The sequence below is a fragment of the Muntiacus reevesi genome, chromosome 6 (assembly GCF_963930625.1).
Source record: "Muntiacus reevesi chromosome 6, mMunRee1.1, whole genome shotgun sequence".
Taxonomy (NCBI): domain Eukaryota; kingdom Metazoa; phylum Chordata; class Mammalia; order Artiodactyla; family Cervidae; genus Muntiacus; species Muntiacus reevesi.
Window position 1 is genome coordinate 87,178,020 of NC_089254.1, and position 17,151 is coordinate 87,195,170.

At 44.5% G+C, this 17,151-nt stretch overlaps 1 protein-coding gene across 1 annotated transcript in view; it reads left to right on the top strand.

The window, feature by feature from the left end:
* SND1 (staphylococcal nuclease and tudor domain containing 1) overlaps positions 1 to 17,151 on the top strand; it is a 414,314-nt gene that overhangs the window by 221,740 nt on the left and 175,423 nt on the right. Inside the window, exon 14 of the mRNA XM_065939612.1 lies at positions 16,553 to 16,625. Within this exon, the coding sequence (XP_065795684.1) occupies positions 16,553 to 16,625 (73 nt within the window). The remainder of the gene's footprint in view (positions 1 to 16,552; positions 16,626 to 17,151) is intronic.

Genomic DNA, 17,151 nt, shown 5'->3' on the forward strand with positions numbered 1-17,151 from the left:
TCCCAGGAAGCAGCAAGAGCCCAGTGACCATTGCTGGGTCCCTGTTCTGATCCAGAGCTCAGCAGACTGCTGGACTCTACCAAGATATACCTATTCTTTCTCAGAGCAGCTTCAGATACTTGTCTCATGCAGACACTCTCCTGTGACCTAGGAGTTTGTCCTAGAAGTCTGCTAGTTGCCAGCCTGTGCTCCACGGTTCAAGGAGGAATGAGTTTAAGCCCATGTTATCAGTACCTCAGATTTCGTCCCTGAGATCACTTCTCTTGCTCTTTGGCCCAGAACATTGACCTGATAGGAGGCATTTGCCTCTAACACCATGTGACATCCTGATGGATAGGGCATCTGTAGGATGTCACACAATGTCAGCTAAGAGAGCAGCCTGTTGCATTGCTATGGCTTTTTGGATTCTTTTCTTGTGGGATTTTCCCCGGAGGACCTGCCTAAGACTTCATTCTTAAGCACAAAGTTCACTGTCTTTGGTTGTTGAATGTCAAGTGTAAAATAATATGACATGGACTTCCCTGGTGGTCCAGTAGCTCCCCTCTGCTCCAGTGCAGGGTACCCAGGTTCAATCCCTGGTCAGGGGAACTAGATCCCACATGCTATAACTAAGACCCAGCACAACCAAATAAATACATTAAATATTAAAAAATACGAATACAATGTGTAGCCCATAACTGATGTTTCTCTTCAGTCCTCCCTCACTCCTTATGCTTCTCTCCCTGCCTGTATTATCATTAAGCCAGTGGGTTGAAAGGACCCATGGCGGGAAATGCAGCTCCACATTTCAAGTACTTTTGATGATCTCGCTATTTTAGGAAATGGGCAATGATTTGACTGTTCTTTATGTGGGATTCGGGGGTGGGTTCTTGCTGGGCATGCTCAGTTGGTCTGACGGTATCCTGAAGAAGCACTCACGCCTTGCCAGCATAGCAGGAACCCTTAGCCATTCCATGGGATCTTGAGTCCCATTTTCTGCTCTGCCTTCTCTCCGCCACTAGTGAATGTTTAACTCTGACAGGCAGGTAAGCATGAAAATAATTTGCCTAGCTGCTCCGGAAAGTGAGGCCACAGCAAGCTCTTATTATGCTGTCAGAAGTAGCTGTGTTGTGCTCTAATGTTTAATGAGTATGCAGAGTTGGTGAAATTTTTTAGATTTTAAGAAGAAAACAGTCCGGTTCTCATTTTGAGCTGATGGAATGTAACAAGATGCTTGCCTGTTAAAGCAGTGAGCTGCCTGGAGATAATTGTGTTGAGCCACTGCTTTCAGACCGATGGTGGAAAAACCGGCTTTGGGGCTACGGCCCTGTGGCAGGTTGACTAAGCAGAGAGCAACCAAGTGATTCCCCTGGCCGCTGAGGCACCGCCGTGAGGCAGTACATACCTCACGACGTGTTAGAAGCGGCCCGTGTGACCTGCGAGTGAGTCCTCTTCAGGAGCAGTGCTATCCATGAGCCGCAGGAAGGTCGCCCCATACCATCTTCTAGACGCCAACCCCAGCGAGAAAGACAGGAACACCTGCCAGATAGGAATGGTGACCTTATAGCCTTTGAATACTGTTTTCACTGCAGAATGCAAACACACACACACACACACTTTTGGGGAAATGGTAGTCGACCTTACTGCAAGAACAGTTCTTTTCTGAACACTGCTTTATCTAAGGTCGCACTCCGGCCCCTAGGAGACATTCCCTGTGTCACCTCAGCACTTCCTTGCTCATGTCATGTTACAACATGTCAGAGGGCTTTGTGCTTGCTGCCTCTGCCCCTTACCGTGCCTCTCTCGTGAATGTGAATGCGATCTAGTTCCCCTGGATAAGCTGTATCTTTTTTTTCCCAATTGAACTCGGCCTTGTAATTTTATGTCCCTGTCCATGTGGTTCCTCCACCTCCCAGCTGAGTGTCCTCTGCAGATCTCATTAGCAAGTTGTTTACTCCTTTCCTTGGCCCTGAATAGAACCCCTAAACAAGAATGGCTTTGCTGTTGACCCCCAGTCTTCCACCGCCTGGACTGTCACTTAACTGTCTTTTGTTTATCATCCTGCAGCCACTTTTTAATCTTCAGTGATTGTGTACTAAACCACGCCAATTTGAATTAATTTCCCAAGTAAAATTTCTGGAGGTACTGTATCTAATGATTTAGCAAAGGCCTAATGAATAACATCTGCTGTGTTCAGGGCAAGTCACTCATCTTGGAACTCTTTGAATGAATAATAAGTGGGTGAAGGTAACATGGCAAGGCTAGCAGTCATCTTGAGTCACCCAAGGGTGGTGATTCTGAGAGAATTCTCTGTCCCTGAGCCCCAGATCCCCGTTTTCCTCTCTGGTTGTCACTAGTGGTCTTGGCCATGGTGCCCAGTGCTCTTCCATTGACTTGGCTTCCCGGAGCGCTGCTCAGCCATTAATCCTTTTAGAGAAACATTGTAAGCTTTGGGGAAAGGGCAGCCTGTTAACTCGGCTGACTCTTTGGGTCAGCACAGCTGCCTGCGCGGGAGCTGATGAGCCCTGCCGCCCCTGCTTCCTCTGTGAGGGGCTCTGATCTGCCGACCTTTCTCAGATCATCTGATGGGAGCTCAGGGAGTGACGCGTCAGGCGCACATCAGGAGAGCGGGTGAGACCGAAGAGGAAGAAGAATGCCAATTTGCAGTTCCCTATGCTTTCAAGCATATCCACCTGCCCGCCAGAAACGAGCTCACTGTACCCTCTGCAGCTCTGTTCTGTGTGCGCCTGACCCTCTGCGGCGCCTTCATTTGAATGGCACTTTGCTTTTGGGAAACCCTCAATACGCCTCAAACACAGGGCGCATCTTGAGGAACCCACATCTTTTTTTGTTTAAAGGACAAATGAACCCCTAATTCCCACAGGTGGCCTTCCTTTCTAGTTCACTTGTCTGTCATCGGCTGCCTCTTCCCTCCTTACCTTGTGTCCCGGCAAGATAAGGGTTTGGCACTTTTGTGTGTATTTTTGGGCCTCGCTTCTCTCGTGGGCTCCACTGAAAAGCCCTTGGTTGTGTCCCAGCCTTGAGAGCTCCAGTGTGTGTCCTCGACATTTTTAGTAAAAAGAGCCTGGGTCCAGCTGACCACACTTTCTGATGACCTCCTGAACTGGGTGTCCTCTGTTAGGGACATCACGTGGTCTCTTTCGGCAAGTGTGTCGTTCCCTTCTGCACCGTTCTAATTTTTCACTCCCATACTGACTTCCAGCACTTCTCATCCTTGTCTGACTTCAGTATTTCTTGGCCAGTGGGCTGGCTGCTTTGCTTATCTTGACAAAGTATTCTAAGCTGAAGGCAGAGCTCTCACTCCTGGGAGTCACATATCCTTCTGAGGTATTTCCAAGATACTGGGTCATTCATTATAGGGACCCTTCTTATTTTCTAAGGTATTACACAGTCTCTCAAATTCTCTGTGTTTGATATAGCGTGTCCTGTTTGATTTTAAACAGTACAGAATGTGAATTTCCCTAGCGTTCTACAGGTCTTCCTGCTGGATTTTTGTCGAACTCATTATGGACACTAAAGATAAGCTGGTAACATGTGGAGTCAAAGCCTGGCTGTGTGTCCTGTTTTCCTTGGACATCCCAACCTGTAGGATATCATCTGTCTGCATTCTCCTAAAGCTATTTAATATTAAAATGTAGTATTTTAAGGTTTCCTGGAAACTTACTCTGTGGTTCATTGCAGGGCAACACAGAAGTTGTTCAGAAGTTGAGGCTTTATTCCTTTAAGGCACCTTTTAATTCTAAGGATTTTGTGATTTCAAGATAGGCTGTATATATTCAGAAAAGAAATTGATGCCCCAACTTGACAGTGGAAAAGCAATTGTATTGAACAACCTAGTGTCTGAGCAGATTTAAATGAATTTAGATTCATTCTGGACATCCATAATGAGGTTAGGGTTATCTCGGGAGAAAAGGGCAGGCTCTTATCTTTTCCTGTTCTCTTCCTTGCCGGCTCACTGCAGATTAAGGAACCGGGGGGCCTATCCTCCCTCTTGGTGAGGCAAGCATGAGCCTGCCCTGTCTCAGCACGGTGTGGACTCCTTGTCCTCCCCAGCCCTGCAGGGAGTCCTATTCCTGATTGCAACTTTGCTTTTCTCTAAAAACAAAAACAACTAGTGTTCCTGCCTTGCTAACTTCGGCATCGCTAGTCTCTCAGCCCTATAAATACCACTCAGGGAAGGACAGAGGATGAGATGGTTGGATGGCATCACTGACTCATTGGCCATTAGTTTGAGCAAACTCCGAGAGATAGTGAAGGACATGGAAGCCTGGTGGGCTGCAGTCCATTGGGTTGCAAAGAGTCAGACACATCTTAGCGACTGGGCAATAACATTAAAATCCTATCAACTCTCTCTTGCTTTTACCCAGCGTGGTTGACAGCACCCTCCCTATTGTGGAGTTCTCTCAGCTTGAACCTCCAGGAAATCTGTGTTGGCATTTCCATCACAGACTTTGATTAGAAGGCTAAAAACTTAACTCTTTCCTAGACCAACACCTGTAGTCATTATTAAGAGGGAAGCTGTTTCAAGTAAAGATCCCTCTTGGTGATACAGTTACTGAGTCTGCAGTGGGCTTACTGACTTCCATGTAGCAGTGCTCTTGTGACAGTGAATTGTAAATGTATTTTGCATTTCTGTTGAAGTACTTTCAATACCACTGGGAGAGAAATGTGCTTGAGCTCCCACTCCTGATACAGCCATAGCAGCTCCACTTTTTTCCCCTTGATTTATAGAGGGATTTTCCCACAAAACTTTAATAGGTGGAGGAAAAAATGCCTTGTGCTTAGACAAACACAAAACGTTTTGATAAGGTATTTCCTATCTGTGCCTTCAATTTAACTGGCATTTTCAGTGCTGGTTATGAATGAATGTGAAGAATTACTCACCAGCGCTTTTTTGCTTTCTATTGCTTTAATTGGAAGAGGTCAGCATTGCTGGATTGACACAGTTTTGACTTGTGAAATGCCTTGGTATGAAGCAGATTTCATCTTCCTACCAACCCAGTGAGAAAACTGGTGTTGAGGTTGAATCTGTTTTTTGAAAATTTGAAACTAATATATCCTATCATGGTGTACAGACTGCATGAGTTAACCAGTTCTCAAAGAAAATGAATCATTCCTCTGGTGGGTACAGTTGTTCAGGCTGGTTTTCTCTCGCACATGATGGCGTTGCTTTCATTCCTTTTCTTTGCCATTTTCTTTAGTGTATCCTGGGTCCTAGGCATTGGGGATAATGGTGGTGAAGAAAAAAGATAACAGACTGAAGCCTTACAAAGCATGCAGTCTCGGAGGGACACACGTTAAATAATTGAATAGGACTTCTGGGTGTTGCTATTTTTCCTATTCTCATTTTTCTTACCTGTTTTCTTAGCCCCTCCTCTTTTTTCCCTTTGCATCATTAACACTGCCCTCCTTACATCTTCCTTTATTCCTTTTCTCATTTCTATTAAATTTTCCCAGGAGGACACCTCCCTGAAATTCATCTCCTCCATCCAACCCGTGTTCCGCTCAGTCATTTAATGGTACAGCTTTAAATAAACCAAGATTTCACACTTTCAATCTAATGACCTAACCAAGTGAACATTCCCTTTGGATAAAACTAGATCCTACCGAATACTGCTGAAAACCAAAGCTTTGATTTGAAGTTTTTCTCTTCCCTTCCTGTGGCACCAGAGTGCAGGTGGGTTTTTGTAGCCCAGAGTCTTAGAAAGCTGGAGTTGGGTAAATTGTCTGCTGCCCTCTTCACGTGGCTGTGTTACAGGCTGTGGTACAGATTGGATGCCAGCTCGAGAAGGAGATTGGTCCTTCTCTTTAAGTAACTGCTGCTTTTTCTCCGGTAACCCCAAACGTGCACACCCTACCAGATTGGGGCTTGCCTGTAGGTGGCACAGCCAGAGGTTGCTAATGATATTCAGCACACGTTAGTGTTGGGGGCTTTCACCATGGGGGAGTAGGGCACATCAGCTCCTGCAAGTGGATGTGGTAACAGGAAAATGCATTACAAGAGCGGGTGTGGGGAAGTGATTTGACGATACAGCTGAATGTGGGGAAATTTAGCTTTTCCCTTTCTTCAGAAGAGATGATGCACTCAACATCCAAATAGCAGTAATCAATCTGCATTTAAGGCAGCACAAATGGCCACTTCTGGAGAGCTGTATAATATCTCCATTTCCAAATAATTTTCTCTTTCAGGATATTAAGAGGATCTGTTCACTCTTCATCCTATCTTGCCTCCCGACTCCCAGTTCCAACCCATACGACTCAAGCTGTAACATTCATCTCAGTGATTAGTGTGAGAGGTTTGGGGTAAAGTCAGAACCTGTAAGCTTTAGCTCCTGTGTGTACATAAGGTGTGGGCAGTCAAATCATGAACTCATAGTAAGAAGTTCTCGTTGCCCAGTCTTTTCTGTAATTATTAATGTGCACTGGTTGTATTCTTTCAGAGGAAGTTGTTCTTGACTAACATTTTTAATTAATTTGGTGTTCGCTGCCCCTTCCCACCCAGCAGTGACCATTTATCTGCCCACAGCACCTTATCTGTTCCCACCATCTCATTGTTCTTTTGACTAAAATGCTCTTGCTCCTCTCAGATAGCCCCTGAGTATTTGAGGTTTCAAAATAGTTCCAACATATTTCAAAATACATTTGAAGATTATCATACTGGGAATATAATTTTAATCCCAAATAAATAAGTTGAAGCAATAAATCGATAACATTGCCATTTTTGAATGTCTCCTAACTTGATTCCCTAAGCCACTGGTTCTCACAGTCTGGTCCTCAGACCAGCAACATCATTTTCACCTGGGAGCTTGTTAAGAAATGTGAATTCTCAGGTCTTGCCCATATCGTCCCACCCTAAACCTATGGAAACAGAAACTGGAATTCAGCCCCAGCCATCTCTTTTCACATGTCCTTCAGGTAATTCTAACACACTAAAATTTGAGAACCGGTGCCCTAAACAATTCTTAACTACTATTTTTTTTTTTAAGGAAAAAAATCAAAATTGTGTCCTTTTTGCGGCACATTAGTAATTTAGTAGTTGGCATTGTAATCATTAAATAAAGGTAATAGAGACTGAGGCGTGGATGGGATCAGCTTTGGACCTCTCTGGACGCCTGTCCTGGTGGCGCTTCACCTGGCAGCCATGCTTGTTTCTCAGCAAGCCTGTTGACTGGCTCTGTATTCCCTTTAACTCATCGTTCCCCTTCCTCATGCCCTGCATATGTGACTCTTTAAACAGATTCCTTCTGAGCAGCCTCTGCTGGCTCTTAGCTGATTTAGTGTGAAATCACTTTGAGAGTTGCTGTCCTCACGTGATCTGCCTCCTCGGTGGCATCAGGGGGCAGAGTGGTTGGGAGCGGAGTCTCTGTTACGGACGTCACTCTCCGACTTTTGCTCTCATCCTTGGAAATCTCTCCGGAGGACTGGAGTTCAAATAATTAATCACTGATACATCAATGCCCAGAATTTTATAGCTGCTTGTGAGAGCTTTCTTTCATTTGTAGATCTCTTTGCATCTAAGTTTCCTGTAAATTCCCTCATGTGAATGTGATCTATGCTGCCCCCAACTCCCCTCCTCCAACTCTGGGCCCAGAAGTTGAGTAGGCTTACTTCCCATGCCTCTTGCTTCTGTGTCAAGTTCAGAGAGCCAGATCTGTAGCGAATGGCAGTGAATCTTTTCCATCAGGTCCCTATAAATGTACTCACTTTGGAAAAGCCATTTTCCCAGCAGTAAGTCTGTTGCGTCTTTTGACTGAGTAAAAGGCATTAAATTTTTCTCTGATGTGTTGTTTTTACAGTAACAAATAGCAAGTGCATTGGAGGAGAAAACAAAAACGCATGGTCTGGTGGGAATGTGGATGAGCAAGTAAACAACTGTGAGCAGTGTGATAAGCCTGGATAGCCCAGTGGGCATGTGGGATGTGTGGGAACGAGCACCTAAATCGAAGGGTTTATCCACAAATAGAGTCCATGAACCAAGGCATGCTCTGTCCGTGTTGCCTGGGGAAAGGAGGTGAAAAATAGGAATGGCGTTTCACTGACCCATGATACAGCCATCCCGGTTGTATGAATTTATTCTAAGGAATAATTAGTAAGGTGCCTGACAGTTTAAGAGTTACTCCTTTGGTGTTATTTATAAGGCTGGAAGTATTACACTGGAATATTATAGTCACAGAGATACCCAGCAATAGACAGTTATTAAATTATTGGATGTGCAATGCTTAGAAAATGATGTAATAAAACGTAACAACACAAGAAAGAAAGTGTTCGTTTAGTTACTGTTTTGGAGGGGGAAAAAAACAATTGCTAAACTCTGCCCACAATTTTCTTTAAGTAGGCAGGTATGGTAAAGAATCTGCCTGCCAGTGCAGGAGACACAAGAGATGCAGGTTCGATCCCCGGGTGGGGAAGATCCCCTGGAGAAGAGAATGGCAGCCCACTCCAGAATTCTTGCTGGAAAATTACATGGACAGGGGAGCCTGGTGACCTATAGGCCGTGGAGTCACAGTCGGACACAGCTGAGCAACAGCACACACACACGTGTATCAACACTTAAAAATTACGTTAGTGGTGCTTTTGTCTTGAAATTGAATTATGGGTTGTTCTTGCTTGTATTTTCTCTGTCCCTGTATTGCCTCTGTGATAAAGACATGAAAAAATTATAAGAGCCAGTGTCATTGAGACAGTTTTCAGTTGTCATTGCCTCCGATCTTCCCTTTTTGCAGCCTTGTCCCCTCAAGGAGACTTGAGACTGCCACGGACCATTTCTACGGGGCACTACGAGGCCTGTGGCCCTAACCTGGGATAGCATCGTCTGCTCGTGTTTTCATGAATCTAATATTGCGCTGCCTGGTGGTTCTCTTCCACAAAGCTCAGTTTTCCCCTCTTAACCTGAGCACAGCAGATCGCTTGTCACAACTGGCACAACAGAAATACATCTTCATTTCTTTTTACATTAGTTTTAGATGAGGTTGCCCAGAGTTCCTTGTTATTTGCTCTACTGCCTCATAAGTCCGCCCACCTCCCCTTGACCGTAGGACTCAATTTCCTCCTTTCCTGACTATGTACGCTTCATCTTTTCTGTCTTATCAGTGATTCTGATTTCGTTGACAACGCAGCTGCATCATCTTAGCGCACCCGCCCCACCATTGTGCACCTGTGCCTGCTCCGCATCTCATTTTCTGAGTGTCAGGACCTGGTTGCCTCCTCCAGCTGCCAAGGAACCAGTAAAAAAGCTGGAGAAAGTGTTGCTTGCTGCTGTGTTTCACTGCTGTGTTTGTTTTAGTTGAAACTCTGTATTCATCAATGTGAGCTAAAAATACGTTGCAAGATCCTTTAGAAGTTTAGCAAGTTAACTGGCTCTTTGTTCTGCTTTTCCTCCTTTTCTGTTTGAATTCTTTCCCTCTCTCCACAGTTACATACTGTGTACTACCCAGTAGGTGCTTCTGACAGTCCTGCCACTCGGTCCTGTTTTATTGTTCATGGTCACTGGGGCTTTGCTCCCATCACTGCCTTTCAGATGGCCAGCCACCTCCTCTAGCTCTCAGGGACCTAAGGAGGGGAACGAGAGGTTTCTGATCTTGATGCCCTTGTGTTTCTGCTCAGAGGCCAGGCTTTCAACTCTTCTGCCTTGCCCCGCTCCAAGTAACGAAACCAAGATGCCTGCGACCTGGAGCATATATCTTACCACAAATCTGCATTTCCAGGAGAGCCAACAAGCTCACTCTTCTGTGCTCTGTGCTCACTTTGGCATTATCCAGTCTCCAGTCTGAAATATCTTCACACTCTGTGTTAGTCAACAGACATTTGTTCAGGCACATTTTACCAGATACACGATAATTGAACTAGGTGAGCCTGAGTTTAAGACTATGTGAATATAGCTCTGTATTAAATATTGTAGTAAATATTAAGGCTAGAATTCAAACCCTCAAAAGGCCCCTAGTCTAGCTATAGAAATAGAGTGAATGCATGATGCAGTTCAAAAATACTGCATTGCAATTTGTAACTGGATGCTCAACTGAGTTATGCACAGACATGTACCCATTCACATATATAATTCTACTGCTTCAGAGTAGTTTGTAGATACTTCCAGTATTCAAACAGACCCCCACCTAGGACCCCCGATGTAGCAGTTTGTATGTGACAGCTGTTTTATGATTGGGATGAGGTGGTGGCTACAGATAAGCTGTAATTCTTTTTTTTCTCTAGTGTGGATCTGTGAATAAGTTGCACGTAAGGGTCTGGAGAAAATGGACCCCGCTGGATTAGAAGGAGTAATGTGGAAATCGTGGGAAGACAAATGGGCCCATGAAAGCCAGGTTACACTTTCCCCTTGATGGCACAGGCTGGGGTCTCTGTTATGGGTATAAGCAGGGGAGCAAAATGATGAACTGATTTTGTGACGAAGTCATGGAGCAGTGGCGTGCACTCTCAAAGGAGCCTGAGTGGATTTAGTTAAAATAGTCCTGATGTTATCTTGGAATAAATTGATGTGGGCCTGGCCCAAGAGGGTTACAGCAGAGCCAAGTGAGCACAATTAGGAAGGAAGAAAGGCTTGGCTGTAGGCAAAGACGCAGAGCAGAGTGAAGGGACAGCTTGGTTTCCTGATTAACAAGACAGTGCTGTGAAAGGGGAATTGTTGGTCAGGGCCTCCTCATCTTGCCTTGTTTCCCTGTACCTCTCTGTCGTCGCTTTCCATCTCATTGTTTCCTTTAGATCCCTTTTATGTGTAACAGTGGTTCTTTCTGGAAACTGTTGGAGTTCCCATTCCCCAGAAAAATTCACATATATAATTCTCCTACTATTTCAGGTTGGTTCATAGATACTCCTAGCATTCTCCCTGAAGCTCACTTAATGTCACCAGGTAGAGAATTACTGGGACTTCCATGGTGGTCCAGTGGTTTAGACTCCATGCTTCCAATGTAGAGAGTTCTGGTTCATTCCTTGGTTGGGGAGCTTAATAAAATTCCACATACTGCACTGCATGGCCAAAAGATAAAAATAAATTTTTTTAAAATCCCAAGAAAAGGGACTTCCCTGATGGTCCAGTAGCTAAGACTCCATGCCCCCAATGCAGGGGGCTTGGGTTCTAGCCCTCATCAGGGAACTAGATCCAGGATGCCATAACCAAGACCCCATGCAGCCAAATAAATAATTGAATTTTATTTTTTAAAAATTCCTCCTGTGGCAAGTCTTTTATGATTGGGTTAAGGCTGGCTCTAACCATACATTCTTTGAACTTTTTTGGTAAACTTACAAAAATATTGAGAATACCAGTCTACCATTGTTGTGTTGAAATTAAGGTCATGGCCTCTTTGCCACAAGATGAACTGATGATTCAGGATGTCAGTGGTGCTTAGGCCTGGGCCCTGGAGATGGAGGCTTTTCTGCAAGGGACCCCAGAACCGAAGAGCAAACTGTTTCTTTGTACAGAATGTTAGGTTCTAATCCTTTTATGCTAAGTAGTGGGCTAATCTCCCTTTTAACAACACCCATGTCTGCCTTTGCAGAGTTGATGGTTTTATCTTCTAATGGGAAAGCAGTAGCATCTCATACAGGAGAATTTTAAACTTGCCAAGAAGAGTTTTCTGCTGATCTGAATGGGGTTCCTGTCCCACACTATAGCTTGTAGAAGCTTCTAGAAGCAACCTAAAAAACAGACTTTTTAATCCCTCTCCTTTACTGTTGCCTCTGTGTATGTGTACAGACGTTACTTACTTTTCCCGGCTGGCGATGATTTCTGTCCATTATTGACACTGCTGGTCGTTGGCATCTTTGTGCTGTGGCTGCTTGGAGAAGAAAGCCTCCGACAGGCACAGACTGCGTTCTGCCCCACTCTTCCTTTCTCCCGGCCGGCCTGAGCTCCAGCCTGCCTTTGTGAGAAAGCAGCTATTAAGCAGACACAGCAGGCGAAGTTTAGAAGTCAGGAGTTTCATTCCTTGCCTAATGAAAAGGGATGTTGAGCTGTGGTTTCAGCCTACAGAAAGCGTGGGGAGGGGAGTCACCGTTTGCTCGGTAGAGCGGGCATCGGTGGAAGGCAAACCCACTGCCTTCTATACCCTCCCAGGTCTTAAAAGTCAGAGTGCCCCCAAACCTAGGCCACAGAGGCTGGCTTGTGGAAGATACGGAGGTTGCCCTGCCGAGAAGTCATGACAAGGCAGCAGAAGCAGGATCCTGTTTTCATTTTCTGTATGTACAGCTGTTAGTAGACAGGCATGTCATATATGTACTTTGCCTCCTGGAAGAAAAAGGTACATAGTATATTCCTTTCGGGAACAGCACTGTGGAGAGTCTACTGCTCTTGGTGTTTGCTCCTCACTTCTTTGAGATAAGAGCAGGTATGTCTGCACTGGGTCGTTCCCCCAGATCCTCTCTCTAGAAGCCCTTGTGTCAGACTGATGGAGGTTTTCTGCGGATGGCTCACCCGGGGCCCTGGCTCACCCCGGGCCCTTTCTGCAGCAGTGGGCAAACAAGGACCAAAGCAACCGCAGCACAGGGCGGGAGACCTGGGTCTCCCTGAGCAGGTTTGATACCATTTAGCAACTTTGTCAGTGAGCCCTCATGCTGGGTGGCCTGGGTCCCGTGTACCATTTACTCTTTAGAGGTTGCCCTGGGCAGGCAGCGATTATAGTTAGTATCTACAGATAGTAATACAAAACTTTCACTTTTGTCTCTGTTTTGTTAAGAACTAACAATAAGAACTATTTCTCAGTTTAAGTATGATCTGTTGTTGTTTAGTCGCTCAGTCATGTCTGATTCTTTGCGACCCCATGGACTGTAGCCTGCCAGGCTCCTCTGTCCATGGGATTTCCCAGGCAAGAATACTTTAATGGGTTGCCATTTCCTTCTCCAGGGGATCTTCCTGACCCAAGGGTTGGACCCAGGTCTCCTACATTTCAGATAGATTCTTTACCACTGAGCTACCTGGGAAGCCCTTAAATATGATATTGCCTCCTGAATATAAATGAAATTTACAGAATGTGCCTGAAATCTTATCTAATTTAGCAATTTTATCTAAAGTATGGAAAGAGGAAGTCTTTGAAGGTTTTTGCAAAATTAATACCTGAATGCAACCAACTACTTAATAATAATCTTTTTAGAAACAAGGTAAGCAGCCTACTCAAACTCATGTCCATAACGTTAGTGATGCCATCCAACCATCTCATCCTCTGTCGTCCCTTCTCCTCCCACCCTCAGTCCTTCCCTGCATCAGGGTCTTTTCCAATGAGTCGATTTTTCACATCAGGTGGCCAGAGTATTGGAGTTTCAGCTTCAGCATCAGTCCTTCCAGTGAATATTCAGGACTAATTTCCTTTAGGATGGACTGGTCGGATCTCCTTGCAGTCCAAGGGACTCTCGAGTCTTCTCCAACACCACAATTCAAAAGCATCATTCTTCAGTGCTCAGCTTTCTTTATAGTGCAGCTCACACATCCATGCAGGACTACTGGAAAAACAATAGCCTTGACTAGACAGACCTTTGTTGGCAAAGTAATGTCTCTGCTTTTTAATATGCTGTCTAGGTTTGTCATAGCTTTTCTTCCAGGGAGCAAGCATCTTTTAATTTCATGGCTGCAGTTACCATCTGCAGTGATTTTGGAGCCCCAGAAAATAAAGTCTGTCACTGTTTCCATTGTTTCCCCATCTCTTTGCCATGAAGTGATGGGACCAGATGCCATGATCTTAGTTTTTTAAATGTTGAGTTTTATGCCAGCTTTTTCACTCCCCTCTTTTACTTTTATCAAGAGACTCTAGCTCCTCTTTGCTTTCTGCCATAAGGGTGATGTCATGCATATCTGAGGTTATTGATATTTCTCCCAGCAATCTTTATTCCAGTTTGTGCTTCAGCCAGTTTGGCATTTTGCATGATGTACTCTGCATATAAGTTAAATAAGCAATGTGACAATATACAGCCTTGATGTGCTCCTTTCCAATTTGGAACCAGTCCATTGTTCCATGTAAGGTCCTAACTCTTGCGTTTTGACCTGCATTCAGGTTTCACAGGAGGCAGGTCAGGTGGTCTGGTATTCCCATCTCTTGAAGGATTTTCCAGTTTGTTGTGATCCACATAGTCAAAGGCTTTAGCATAGACAATGAAGCAGAAGTAGATGTGTTTCTGGAATTCTCTTGCTTTTTCTATGATCCAATGGATGATGGCAATTTGATCTCTAGTTCCTCTGCCTTTTTAAGATTAAGACTTCATTTTTTTAAAATTCTGGTTTGTTTCAAATGGCATATGCATACTGTTATCCATATTTTCTGTTTGGGGTATGATGGTTTTTCCCCTTGGGTTAGTATGTTTAACCTTGGTTAAGTCCTAAATTTCTGCTTATGTCATAAAGCTCCTTTGGGATCACAGAGAGAAAGAAGAATTTTAGTTTACCACCTCACTGCTTTTACAAAGAACCTGTTTTCTGACTTACTGCCCAGACCCCATTCTTTTTTCCTCGTAGTATATGAGATGCTCTCCAGCCCCCAGGAGAGGCCAGGCATTCAGCAATGTTCTCACATGAACCATCTGTTTACTGGGTAGGTCCATTTATTTTGGTTGTCCTGATTGTTAGAACAGGAGAAGGCTGTAGGCACTTTGTGCCCGCACAGGACCTGCAAAAAGCTAACCATGCCTAGCCCTGAAGGGAGGCAACTTACAGTTGGGGTGACAGTAAGCTTGTCTTGCCTCACAGCAGGTTTGTTCCCAAGACTCCTCCTTCGAGTTTATGGTAGCAAATGGGAAAGCGTGTTGGTGGCAGAGGAGACTGTAGAACATAACACAGTCCAGATACACCCAGGGCTTAGGAGCTGAAGGAGGTGGAGCTGCTATTAGATGGAGATCCCAAGAGACCAGGGAGTACACCTTGAGAATCAGCCCCCATCTGTGGTCATCATCCGATTCCCTGAATGATAAAGCACCGGACTAAAATTAAATGGAGGAATTCTGACCCACTTGGAATATCTAAAGCCCTTGCCTTGATTCACATTCAGGAGGAACTGTGGCGTTCAAGGAACTTGTAAATATTTTCTTTCCATTAACAGTTCAGAAGAGAGCGAGTTACAGTTTTTTAAAATTCTGTATTTTGATTTCTTACCCTCATCACGGAATGGAAACTGAGTAGAAAGGGAAGTGTTTTGTTTGTTGTTTCTGAACAGAAGGTGTTTCAGATAAGTTGAGTGAGAGATAGGTCCCCTGGGTGGAAAACGAGGCGAGTGATGAGAGCCACGTATGTAAGAAATGACTCTTCCACTTTGCACTCAGCAACTCCCACCCAGTTTGATTTGTGAATTGGATTTAGAAAGTTAGGACTCGAGAGTAATACCTCTAGTTCTGGTCGTTTGTGGAGCCTGAGTGCAAGGAAGGCTGCAGTGTGGTCTGGGCAGTTTACTTTAACACTTTCTCTGGGATATGGAAACCCTAGAAAGTCTAGTTCATGAAGCAGACACAATTCTGAATCTTTCTCTGTCCCTAAACACAAGTGTTCCTTACATGGCAGTATGCACAAAGTGTTAATCACTCAGTCGTGTCTGACTCTTTGCAACCCCATGGACTATAGCCCGCTCTGTCCATGGGATTTCCCAACAAGAATCCTGGAGTGGATTGCAATTTCCTCCTCTAAGTATGTGCAAAGGTCTTAACTAATTGCTTAGTGCTGTACCACCACCTTTGAGTCTGCGGTCCTTCATTGTTACACGAGTGATCAGGTCCCTGAAGCTACCACTCAAGGGATTAGGACGCAAAAGGTGGGAGATTGGACCAATTCAAATAGGACACAACTGGACCAGTCCAATTAGGGTGCAAAAGGTGGTCAGATGTGTGTTGCAGGATCCCCTGCTAAGCCCATTGTCATTACAACCTGAGACTGATTGAAAATGAGGCTTATTCTCAATTATGCACCTTTGCTAATTTCTTCCCGATTTATTTATTATTTATTGACCATGCTGCACAGCTTGCATGATATTAGTTACCCAACCAAGGATGTGAAAGCACTGCATTCATACCACTGGACTTCCAAGAAACTCCCTTCTTCCCCAATATTAAAAAGACTTCTGTACAATATTGCTTCATTCAGGGCAATTTATCTTTTTACCTGGGAGAAACTTATTTCCATTAGAATTGGAATGCTAGGTACATATATTGCATTGAAAATGTTTCATGTGATTACACCCAGAAAGAAACATTATTACTTCAAGAAACATTATTACTTCTGTTTTTTAGGAATGTGCTCTTCCAACTGATTGTTCTTTTATGCCTGGAACAATGCCTTTCATTTGGAGACAAGTTAGGGAGCTGTCTCTGATAACGTGGCAAACAGCTGGCCATAACTAGCAGCCAAGTCATGGTTACTGGGCTTGGGGGAAGAGCAGACGTGTACCCTCCCCACCATGGAATGTTCTGGACAACACTAGCTACTCAGCAGTATGCATATGCCCTCTGTAGTCACATGTGCCCAGTGAACTGACTGACCTCTCTTCTCGCCCCCTTTCCCACCCTCCTTACCCCTTCCCACTGTGGTTTGTATTTTCATTGGGCTTTTTTTTTCTTCCTTTCTCTTTCTTTACAGAGCTATTAAGAATGGCAAAGGATTGCATAGCAAGAAGGAAGTGCCTATCCACCGGGTCGCAGACATATCTGGGGTGAGTTGTGTCGTTGAATGGAGCCATGTGACTTCGAGGCGCCAAGAGCTTGGCTGCTGCTTCACTGAAGGGCCTCCGCTTATGTGTTTTCTGTAGCCATTTGTTTTCAGGCACTGAATGTGAGTTTTTCCACGGCTTCTGCTAATGCCTCTGTAGAGATCCTGTTTTATTCTCTGGGAAAACAGAATTTAAACCAGGGCATAAAACCTCCCAGCTCTCCACCTGAATTTTTACTGAGTTACTTTTCCTTTTTCTTATGATCATGAGTTAGAAGATATTTCTCTTGAGCTGTGTTAAAATGAAGTTATCTTAAATAAGAAATTTCCCTGTTTAATTCTGTGGCTGCCAAGTCTTAGTGGAAAAAAACGTCAAATACAGATTTTCGGACAAGTTTAGGAATTAATCCTAATGAGTGAGGCTGGAAGGGTGTGAGCATCCTTTGAGCTAACAGATCTACTAGATGATAGAAAAGAAGAGGTGATGTAGATACTTTTGAGCTGCCTAAAGGCTGTCTCCAAATGATTAT